The sequence below is a fragment of the Kwoniella shivajii genome, chromosome 6, assembly GCF_035658355.1.
Source record: "Kwoniella shivajii chromosome 6, complete sequence".
NCBI classification, from domain to species: domain Eukaryota; kingdom Fungi; phylum Basidiomycota; class Tremellomycetes; order Tremellales; family Cryptococcaceae; genus Kwoniella; species Kwoniella shivajii.
In genome coordinates, this window is record NC_085913.1 from 1,773,541 (window position 1) to 1,785,198 (window position 11,658).

General features: G+C 44.0%; 3 protein-coding genes across 3 annotated transcripts; 1 reads left to right on the forward strand and 2 right to left on the reverse strand.

Moving 5' to 3' along the window:
• Nucleotides 1-267: 267 nt before the first annotated feature.
• On the reverse strand, nt 268-6,640 carry IL334_005115 (uncharacterized protein; the record flags this gene model as incomplete). Its single annotated transcript, XM_062936829.1, has 34 exons — nt 268-374; nt 439-1,401; nt 1,470-1,529; nt 1,597-1,788; nt 1,853-1,918; nt 1,986-2,077; nt 2,127-2,318; nt 2,373-2,499; nt 2,542-2,583; nt 2,643-2,771; nt 2,815-2,945; nt 2,989-3,029; nt 3,096-3,132; nt 3,187-3,260; nt 3,312-3,322; nt 3,383-3,503; nt 3,559-3,676; nt 3,727-3,781; nt 3,834-3,853; nt 3,901-3,944; nt 3,988-4,071; nt 4,129-4,239; nt 4,290-4,443; nt 4,492-4,573; nt 4,627-4,792; nt 5,008-5,097; nt 5,152-5,235; nt 5,301-5,380; nt 5,428-5,473; nt 5,530-5,676; nt 5,734-5,801; nt 5,865-6,002; nt 6,049-6,318; nt 6,514-6,640. 34 exons carry the CDS (start codon nt 6,638-6,640, stop codon nt 268-270), a joined length of 4,269 nt encoding a protein of 1,422 aa, XP_062792880.1.
• A 1,075-nt stretch (nt 6,641-7,715) lies between these two features.
• Nucleotides 7,716-10,090, forward strand: IL334_005116 (uncharacterized protein; the record flags this gene model as incomplete). Its single annotated transcript, XM_062936830.1, has 2 exons — nt 7,716-8,024; nt 8,126-10,090. The coding sequence occupies 2 exons, from the start codon at nt 7,716-7,718 to the stop codon at nt 10,088-10,090; spliced, it is 2,274 nt and encodes a 757-aa protein (XP_062792881.1).
• Nucleotides 10,091-10,314: 224 nt separating this feature from the next.
• IL334_005117 (uncharacterized protein) lies at nt 10,315-11,461 on the reverse strand (the record flags this gene model as incomplete). The annotated part of the gene is made up of 3 exons (XM_062936831.1): nt 10,315-11,041; nt 11,133-11,235; nt 11,383-11,461. The coding sequence occupies 3 exons, from the start codon at nt 11,459-11,461 to the stop codon at nt 10,315-10,317; spliced, it is 909 nt and encodes a 302-aa protein (XP_062792882.1).
• Nucleotides 11,462-11,658: the final 197 nt, after the last annotated feature.

Below are 11,658 nucleotides of genomic sequence, written 5' to 3' on the forward strand. Positions count from 1 at the left end.
TGGACGAGCAAGAACTTGAGATAATTCTTTTGCATCATGGCAATCTACCTCAGAATCTCGTCAGCTGGCCAATGTGCCCAGTACAGTAGAGCTTGGGGATGAGCTAATCATCTCATGATGTCCAGGACTGAGCTCGTCGAAGTCTATAGTATTTTGTAAACATATTCATACCAGTTTTACTGCATCTCTTTTCACTCCTATATAATCAGTATTATCAGTATACAAATGGGTTAATCGTTCTGTCATATCTATCGCCTCGCCATACATCTAGTGTTGCTGATCATATCGTCCTTCATAATGAGCATACACACCACGCTGTTCGGCAGTTTCGTCTTCGACATCGGCGCAGAATCCTTCTGCTGGATCGTACAGGTCTAAGGCGAGATTTGGCTGTCAGCTTCGATAGGCAATCAGTTCGTCTTTATACCGATGACGTACTTGAATCATGAAGACTATCAAACTCATCATAATCGATTCCTTCTTGTGAATTTGAGCGAGATCGAGGAGCCGTAAAGTTAGTATCATAACCGTTATATTTCCCATGGTCTTTACGAAGACCCTGCTTTTCTTCATACCTAGAAGGGATCAATCTACAGTCGGGAGTCGCGGATGAGAAGCGTGCTCTTTTCCTGACTCTCGTATCGATGTCTTGATGATCTTCGTCTTTAGCGTCTCGCGAATCAACAAGCAATCGAGGCGCATTGTTGATTTCGTCATAGTCATGATCAGCGTACGGGTTTCTATCATTCCAATCCTCTGCATTGTGAGAGTCTAGGAGAAGCTCATCGCATTGATGATCTTGTGACATCATGTTGTTGTCTTGATAATGACCGTTGTAATCCTGATTTGCTTCTGCAATGTCGAAATCGAAACGCACACTTTGCTCAGGCTGAGGTGGGCTTTGATAGGGGACATACGGTTCATTAAGCGAAGACGAAGATTGGTGAGTGTCAGAAACGACATTGACATCCTTGAACATGTCTTCGATGTCAAAGTCAGAGTTGTCATTAGCAGTCAGAAAGGTCACCTGTGAGTGATCAGGAATTTCTCCGGAGGTGTTTTCCATTGGATGATCTTCAATTTGTTCTGGGTAAGCAGAGTAGTCTGTACCAGAAGCTGGTTTTTCCCATGAGCTTTCTGCAGGGATTAGTTCGTACACGTCGTCAGAAAGGATATTCCGTTGACGATTCAGATTCGGGCTGATGACCTTTTCGGATGAAGTAGGGGATCCGATTGACGAAGGATCAGCGGAGACAGAGCTGGTTTTCGACTTGGACTGGACTCGGGTAGGTTTCGTCGCATCGAGTACCTCGATCTCGGAAGAGCTCGAAGCTGACAAGAAGAGACCTTCAGTTTTTAAAGGAGATCTGAGAGCGGGTGTAGAGACGGGATGAGTAGGAGCTGTGGCATATATCAGTGTTGAAACTTCATGACAATGACCAAGTAGCACAGCGAGTAGTCAAACTTACTCGCCACCTGGTCTACCATTTTGATCTTCTCCACATGCATATGTGAGTTGGGCTTATGAGCTAGAAGAGAGATTCAACGAGAGTATCAGCAGGAGCTGACATCTTTTGCCAGAGAGATGGAATATACCCTTGTCTGCTGTATCGATGCCTTGGATTGATTTGATGCGAGACTTGACTTTGGCTGTGGGTTTGGGTGCAACTCCATCTTTGCAACAAGCATGACCGCAAGTATTCGTGTCTTGGCAAGAATGATGACATGGTACGTTGGGAAGAGGATGTTCTTCATCGTTTTCACCTTCATCGTTTACAGAAATGGTTCCTGAACGGTAAAGCAGGTTAGTGAATGTTCACTGCGATATTTGTCATGCAAAGCTCTTACTCACCAGATAGATTGGGATCCTCCATGTTTTCTGGATACACGGTATCGCTAAGATTGGTAACATATTCCACTACGCTGGTACATCCAGCGACCTCCTCAACTGAATGTCAGCTCCGTAACAAAAGCATTCCATTCACCTCCGACAACAGCAATGATCTTATCACAACGCTTATTCAGGTCTACCTTAAAAGGATAGCTGATAGTCTTTTTCTTGAGAAGCGCAGGGAGACTGGTTCAGAGAGTCAGTTCTATTTCTCAATGTAGCATTGTTGGCTCACCTCTTTCTGATGTATACAATGAAGCTATAGTCCTGTCGAAGGAGAAGGATTGACCAGTTCCATGTGGACGGTTTGAGGCGTCGCTTCTTGTCTTCATCTTTGTCCAAGATGTTATCACTTAATGGTTTGGCATTAAGCAGCAGGTTCAGGACGCGGTAATCTCCATCTGATGAGTCTTCCACCCCGACCTCCCTGCGGCCATGTCAATATAGGAGTAGAAACTCAGACTGAGGCAGAAAAACTTACTCTATGGATACTATGAACCGGGGCATACGCCTAGCTTGATCTCGAACATCCCGAGCAAGATCGTACGACTTCTTCTTGAGCGCTTGTTGCGTCTGATGAGTATCAAGAGCCAATAGTTGGTCGAATGCTTAAACATCGTCAGATACCATTCTCTCCAAGCCGCACTCACTTCGAATGCCAGCTTCAACTAGGTTTCTGATGGATACAGGACCTGAATGTGCAACGTGCATATTTAGTATATGTACGACAATTTCGAAGAATGGCACTTACCAACGTTTTCTAATTGCCTAAAAACCGATGCCGAATCGTCCCATGCCTTTCCAGCGATAGCACGGAAAAGTTCCAAAGCGGCCAGCATTGGCTTCCCATATTTGCGAAGGGCAGCAACTTGCAAAATGGCTAAATCAAAATTGTTAGCAGCTCATGTTGTTCTATCGCTCACCTTTAGCAATTCGTCCAGCATGAACAAATATGACCATTTGAGTTTGTAGGGGTGAAGTAGCCTCTGTTTTCTTATCTTCATCGAGCTGGATCGATGCTAATTGTGCTTGTAGCAGTATGAAAACCTTGTCTCTATGGAAGTCATAAGCATGGAACTTGTCAAATACACACTCACGCGTAGCTTGCTACGGTTTCATCTAATTTATACTTGATGTCCTGGTGCTTACGGAGCACATTTAGGAGCTTTTGAAATCAGCAGACGCAGATCCAGTTCGTACGCACCTTGGCTTCACCCGGGCGGATCCGCAGATCTTGGTACCTGAAGAAAGCATCAGCATGCAAGCTTTTCGGACCGCATCAATGAAGTACACACTCATATGCCCCAGCCAAAATCTCCAGAAGATCAAGTAAAGTCGAGTCCTCGTTGATTGTCATGATTCGTTGCATCTGCAAATATCAATTAGCTTAACCTAAGCGACCAATACTCTATGCTCTTACTGTATGATACGCTAAAGCAATTTTTCGTCAGCTAGATCCCTCCTCTACGACGATCAGACACGACGACGTACCAATCATGGATCTTCTTAAAATTTCACCTTCTTGGGTTGGAATAAGTTTATAATCCCCATTAGATCCCTCCATTTCCACTCGCTGGACAAAACCGTTATCAACAAGTTTAGACAGTGATTCCTGCAGGAGATGCTTCATAAGCCTTTTACACGAGGAGACAAAGGACCATGCTGACTTCAATATAATGATAGAGGTATTCTTCCCACGATTTGTACTGTGAGTCGGAGCCGGCATCTTCTAATGCCTTGGCATAGTGATTAGGCTTTTGTTGTATGCGGATGTATAGAAACGACCTATGATTGTTCAGTATGTTCAACATGGGTGTACTCACCGTTTGAGCCACTCGTGTGCACTACCGAGGGTTGTAATGGTACCAAGTCCTATCTCACAATTTACGTCTGGAAAGTGCAAGGGTCAGGGAGGTTCAATGCCCATGCCGGAACCACTGACGCTCGGTAAGATTGCGATGCCTGCGAAAGTCAGCATCATACGTTGTCAACCACCTTTCGAAGCTCACAAGCAGCTCTCAAGAATGGACTCCGAGTATAACATCGACTGATACTGAGATGATAGTCAGTTTGGGCATGACTCTGTATGAACATACCTTCTTAACTTTAGACTTTTCGCACATCACTACAACGGTGCCTGTTTTGTCGAATTGTGGTCGACCGGCTCGTCCCATCATTTGCTACAAATTGATAAGCATGACAACAATCTTCATAGGTAGCAGTCGTAGATCACCTACTTGAATATCAATGTCCGAATACTCTTGAAATCCTGCAACGGGACCGTGCCATGCCATGGTACCTTTGATGACGACTGTATGAGCTGGAAGGTTGACCCCGACAGCCAAAGTCTAGTTTCGAAGATCAGGGGCGACGTCTTATTTACTGATATGGAACTTACAGAGGTCGCTACAATCATGTGGAGCTTTCCACCGATAAATCCTTGTTCAATGGCCTTTCTATCCGCGTAATCGAGACCCGCATGATGGACCGCAATGCCGCAGGTTGACAGCGCTGCAAGTTTGTTATCCTTCAGATTCAATTGATCTGTTTCTCTGAAGGTTGTTGATGATCAGTCACGTATCCTCATAAGCTGCACTCACTTGTGATGCCAGGGAACCAGCAGCTTTTGGGCGCGCGACTCTTCATAAAGCTTGAAGATCAGATCAGCAGTCGTTTGACAAGCTAATTCATGAATTATCAGCGGGATAATGGAACGATATGCCATGAGTACTCACAACGACGTGTGGGGCAGAAAACAAGAACAGGTTTGCCTTCGCCGTGCTTGAGGAGAAGAGGAAATAGCTCCCTATCAAGTTTGGGCGCAAGAGCCCACTCATTTCCTCCACCTTCGATACCATACACTTCACGTTTCAATGGGACCGGTCGGTATTCTTCCCCAAACTGTACGTATTTAGCCCAATACGGATTCGACATTCACTCACCTTGTAGACAGTCGCTTTAGACATTCTCCCAATTGTACTCCTTGGTTCGCCCGATATATCTCCATCTGTCTCTACTTCCGATCCGCTATATATAGCTGATGAGAGCTCTCGTGGGTCTTCTTGTTTTCCTACCCAACGAGCTATGTCGTCGATGTTGGGTACCGTTGCACTCACTGCTATGATGCGCACAGAGGGTTTCGATTGTTTGATACGAGAGATGACAACTTCCATTGTTGCACCTCTATCTTCTCCAAGGATATGTACCTACGTGGTGGTAATCAATAAGCTGATCATGATTTTGAATGATGGTAGACTCACCTCGTCTATCATGATGAGTTCCAAGCGTCCGATCAGCTTATGGTTCCACGCTCTCCCTCGAGTGATCGAATCTAATTTTTCAGGCTGACATGATGATCAGTCGACGGTTCTGCAGACAACACATCAGAAAAAGCATAAGGATAACTCACTGTCGTGACAACAAGGTCAGACCTTTTCAGATGTGTATTGACAGCAAAATTGTCACTGCAGTCTCCAGTGATTTCGGAGCCTGTGATTTATGAGCGCTATTCCTGTTATCTACATTACACGACTCACAAATGACACCAATATGCTCTGCAAAACGCTTTTGCCAGTCTTGACTCTTTTCACTACATAAAGCCTGCCCACGTCAGTCACAGCCTTCCTTACTAAACGCACCTTTGTCGGAGCCATATAAATTGACAGTGGCTTGTCATTGTTTTGTACGATTCGGCTTTGTGTACGGAGAAATGCGAGTTCGAAGATAGTTGTCTTTCCGGCACCAGTTGGAGCAGCGACCACTACGTTCGTATCCCCACAATACACCTGAGCAATGGCGGTGAGCGGTTATTCCCTATCTCATTGATCATTTGTCAAACTCACATCTTCGAAAACAGCGCTTTGTATCTCATTAAAAACCGGAAACTTGAAACACTTCCGATGAGCATCACCTGCATATTAACAGTTTATCAGCGTTCGCTTGGGAGAAGGCATTGATGGGGAGCTCAGCTCACTAATGAGACGAGATTTAGAGACAAGCTTGACCCTCGATTTCACAGGAGCGACCGGATCATGTTGTTTTGTGGTCTTGGTAGTCTCATCATCCACCGCCACCGACTCGTCTTGCATTAACATTTGTGAAGGTGGCGGACCTGAAGACATAGTCAGAAGAGAGTTTGATGAGAACGATCTACTCACTATTAGCTTTGTCTGTCATTAGAGGTTGATCTGATACAACGTGATTATACATATCTGTAATCCTCTTCGAGGCAGGTTGACTTGATTCTGTCGATTGGACGTCTCTTTTCAGGTGTTCATCAAAGTAGGGACTTGTTCTCGATGTGAGGGGGAGATTTCGAGAAATGTCGTTAGCCAATGGGAGTCGAAAATGCTGTGTTGAATGAATGGAGTTGACTGGAGATATGCTAGACTGAGGAAAGGGTATATTCGTCGCAGGAGTGGGTGAAGCTGCTTCATTTAGTGACCCACACTAATCAGCGTTTGATGACATGGACAGAGGAGGTGCAATGAAAGAGTCATCGTGATAAAGAGAACGGAAGGAGATAAAGAATGAAGCGATGTCGAGACATCAATGGAAGAGGAAGGGTGATGATGAGATGAGTACATGAGTAGATATTCAAAAACATGAAGGTGATGGCTTACCGGGATCAAACGAGGTACCATCTTCGACAGAGAGTGAAGAGTTAGCAATGAATTGGTTTTCTTCTTCCTCGTCTGGTCCATCTATATTCCACAATTGTTCATCATCGGGATCCAACATCTTGATCATACGTTATTGATCACTGTTTCTGCGATAAGTACTGTCAGATAGAGTTTGAGATGTTGTGATCAGAAGACAGTGCTGATGAAGAAGGAGATGATGCAGATCAATGCAGAAGATGGATGAGAAGGAGAAGAAAGAGATGAAAGAGATGAAAGAGAAGAAAGAGAAGAGAAGGAAGTTGATCACAGATTACCCCGCATTCAATCCCAATGGATCCCCCACACACAAAAGATGACTGTGTAAAACCACGTGACCCATATCAAAAGTTACCACGCGTCTCACAGGACGATATTGAAATGATTACGTAATGCCATGTTGAGAGTGAATTGGAAGGTGGAAATCAAAGTCAAAGATATGCATGCAACGTTGAATATTGAGACTATCTCATCATGTCTTTGCACTCTGATAAAGATGCCCATATGTGATATGTTGGAAGCAAGAGATATTGTAAAGCTCCTTTGAGGATGAATGTCTCCTGATGTCAGTCACCATACTCCTTATACATTAGCCAGCAAACGATGATGCGTATATTAACTTCTGACTCTTGACTTATCCTTACCTTACTCTGCTGCCTTCTGACTTCTACTGCAATTGATGGTGCTACAATGTGAAGAGATGGTTTCGAGATGAAGATATGAACGGGTTTGACTGATTTACTCCCTTCAAGCTGTGTAGTGTGTTCCGGGATGAAATGAGGATGACCAAAGAGAGCTTTTTTAGACTGATTCAGACCGGCAAAATTGTGTTCAGTCTCGAACACAGCAATCTCAGTCTTGTTCTGATCATTTTGCATTCACAGCTTCAAGGATTTCAACTCACAAGCCAAGTGAACTACCACCACGATGCTTCAAATCCTTGGTAAGAACTCTCCAAGCTGTGCATATGCTTTACATGCATTAGCTGGCTTGGTTCTTCCTCATCGTGACTCCAATCACTACGCCTTTCATTCCTCGCTAGTCGAGCTTTGTTCTTTTTGACTTCTTGCTTGGCGAATTGTACTCTTGACTTTGACTGCTGCGCAGTATCAGTCAGTATTCAGTAGTATATCAATCGTCTCCTCATACCGTATACCGTATACAAAATGGCAAGTTTAAATACCAAACCAACCGCAACCTGTAAAAGCAATCAATCAGGTTTAGTAACGAAATCCAACAATTTTAAATCGAGGTTACAACCACCCACAACATTACCTCTCAGGACCACATCTAGGATCCCACAAAGAACTTCCACCATTGCGAAGAAGATGAATGGAATAGCGGATAACAAGGGCCCAACTCTAAGGGTGAATTTCCACACCCCTAGAGAAGTGTGGAGTCCTCTGTCCACACCGGTAAATGGTTGTAATGGGATGAAGAATAACGCTTTGAAAGTCGGTGGTGGACTTTCCAAAGTAAGTAGATCTGATCCTCTTACTTCTCAGCTTGATCTGTGATCACGCTTCTAGATTGTATGGTGGCTATCCACACTGACGATTTCTTGTGTTTTCCCCAGGTACCAAAATACCAATTGAAAGATAACGGTCCTATACCTAATCCCACCATGACAAATATCCCCAGATCATCTGGTATCCCCAAACCACAAATTCGATCGAAACCTCCCGTCGTGGTCAGACGTCCCTCTTTGAAACCTCATCGACAAACTTCGTTTCATCGACATTCGGCTCAAATACCTCAAACACAAACAAGGACCAGTAAATTGACGGCAAATGGTGACATACCCTCACTCAAATCAACTCCTTATCGACCTCGTCCAGTGTCTCTTCCCGCTGATTCAGCCTCTGAGGTCACTATACCTGCCAATCGACCTAAGAGTTTTCAGTTGAATCATCCACCTACACAACCTCTACCTGTGTCGTCTGAAATGTCTTCGAGAGAATCATCATCCTCTTCTTCCGCATGTTCTTCTGCTTCTTCTCTTGCTCGCCATAAAGCTATCAAAGGGGATCGGACGTCTTTTGCAAGATTATCTGCGAATTATTCACCACCCGATCATCGAGCTCTGATTGATGCCGTCTCTGATGAATGTGAATTTGGAAATGAACATGAAGATGAGAACAATAATCAAGATAGCGAATCTACTGTATCCGACTTGTCATTGAAAACAGTGGCCACTATCAATGAGGTGAACGAGTATACGTCACCTAGAAAAGACTCATCTGGCTATTCGTTCGATTATGAACCTCAATCCAATACTGCTTCCATCGATCTTACATCGCAAGAACAACCTGTAACTGCACCTTACATCTGTTCTTCAAATGGACCTCCTATGACTTTGAAGTGGGAATCAGATGAATCCTCGGTCGGTAGTGAGAATGATCAAGCTGAAAAGGTGTGGAAGGAATTAGAGATGAAATTAGGCAGAAAAGTTAGAGGTAGAAGTTTGAGAAGAGGAAGATGGGTAGTGAAACCTAGATCATCCGACATTGATCCAACGGCGGAATCTCATTCTCATGATAACGAAGAAGAGGTCGACTCAGAATCGGAGTTCTCTGTTTCGAACTATTATACCAATTCTCACACATCACCGCCATCTCAAGAGTATGGAATATCTTCACCTGTAATAGAAAGCCCTACATCAGCTACAGCATTATTCGACATGACGGCTCCGCTGATTGCTAGTACATCTTCCAAGAATGGTTTCACACCTTTCAACACTCCCTTACTAAATAAAGATTCCATCAAACGGCACACTCGGGTGAAAGGAAAGAAAACGGCCGGATCTGCGGTGATGACATCTGTTGTGGAAAGGGTGGAGGATGAAGTTGAATTGGTAGATGAAGAAGAAGCGGAAAGAGTGCAACTTCCTGTGGTAAGGAATTATCCTACGACACCAAATAGCGAAAATGATCGTCATTCAGTCTTCAATTCTCCGCAGGCAGACTATGACAAATGCGAGATGATTCACGCACCTGCTACTGCTCAGCCCTCAAGTGATAATTCGAAACCAAGGGTATACAGATTAGACTCACACGTCATATCTGCCTTATCCGTGTTGCAAGGATCGTACGATTCACCAGAATTGGATATGGCTTTATCCTCTTCATCATCGACATTTTCGCCGATCTCCTCTATCCTTGACGATGAGGACGATGAATGGGAAGGTGGATTAGGGTTAGGAATGAGCTTGAAGCTGAACACGGTCTACAACCTTCCTACTATCAATTCCAAGACCAGATCCGGTTTCTCAAGATCCATAAACAAGGAAGATGATTCTAGGAAACCTGATCAGGCTATAACCCACGTGAAAGAGGTGGAATCATCTACCGAATTCGAGGATGAACTATCAATACATGATGAGATCGCACAACTTGATCAGATAATCTCACAGACTGTAGTGAGAGAGGATAAAGTCGAAGAAGAGGTTGACGAGGTGACGGAAGACGTCTTGGTAGTTAGAGATTTGGATACTGGTTTGGAAACAGAAATCAGGGTTGGGGACGGTTTTATGCTCTCCTGAACATTCAATACCTCATCCTGTCTAGTGGAGATTGATGACTTATAACGTAGCTTATGAATGATAACATGTGCTGATTAGTGTATAATGTATGTAGTATGTATATGCATCAAGAAATTTGTGTCAGAGTACATCGTGCGACCACTTGTACAACAGAAATCCAAACATTGATCTAACAAAGAAAAACATCATCTTATTCACCCCCGCAAGAAACACAGGTAACCTGATCATACTAAGATGAGTCCAGCTTCCTTCTCGATTTTAGGCTTCTTCTCCTTTTTCTTCACTCTCCTGTCTACCGATGCTTTTTCCTCGTATGCTGTACGTTTGCGTTTGCTTTCTTTCTTTGGATCTTTAATATTTTCTTTCTTGTCTCTTTTCCTTTTCTTCTTCTCTGCCTTCGCGTCGAGCTCTCCTTTTAGCATTACCGAACCGTCTATCGTTACCTCTTCGTTTTTGGTTTCTCGTTTAGCCTTTTTCTCGGCTTTCCTGATCTTCCTTTCTTCTGTACTTTCTTCTATGTTTTTGCTTTTACCTTTCCCCTTGCTCTTCCTTTTAGCCTTGACCGGTTCTGAATCCACATTTTCACTTTCCGAAGGTGGACTTCTTGCAGGAGAAGTAGAACGAGATGGTCCAGCTTGATTTCCACTTTCCTCCTTTGCAGTCAAGAATACTTCCGGCTTTTCTTCTTCGGGTTCAGACTCGGAATCAGGTTCAAAAGCTAGTACTTTGCCTCGTAGAAATTTTGAATATAATCCTCTTCTAGCTATTTCTCTTCCAGCTCTAGCGGTTGCATTTATTGATAGTTTCTTCTTCACTTCTATAGGAGTAGGTATCAATCTTCCTCTCGAATCTACTTGACTAGGTGGCGGTGCCCATGATGAAGGTCCTGGTGAGCCAGATGGCGAAGATGCAACGGACGAGAAAAGTGATGCTGCAGTAGCTTCAAATATACTATTTAGCGCCGTAAGAGGTATTAGCTGAGATGTCTCACTCAAAAGATGATGATGCAGTAGGCACATCGAAGTATGGATAGGTGACTCACTGATCCCAGAATGGCACAGCCGTATCTCTATCTTTACCTATACCTGAAAGTGTTTTCTTCTGAACTACCGCTAATGGTCGGACTGAGTGTCCATGTTTGAGAGCTTGTTGTTATCAATAGGGCATCATCGAGTGTGTAGAATCAGATATGATGAGACCAGTAACATGTGATAGTGAGGGATGCGAGGATCAGTTAGATCAGTCAGCTTTGCATAGTGACTGAAGACGGTACTGAGTTCGAATTCACTCACCTGTGCCTTTGCCTTTCCAGCCGTGTTTACTGAGATGAGCTGCAGGATCGAATTTGGGTTTATGATGAGATGTCACCATTTCAGATGAGACTAAAGCTGGCCAAACGCTGCCGCTTTCTGTATTGAATCTTTCGTGATTGATGACCTTGTACTCATCGGTTTGAATGAGGGACAACTATCAATGTAACTGGGTGGTCGATTGAAGATCTCTTCTATTTTGAAATTTCCCAGTGAGCCTGATTCTCGTGATCCACCGCCCTCAAGTGAAGCGTCAAT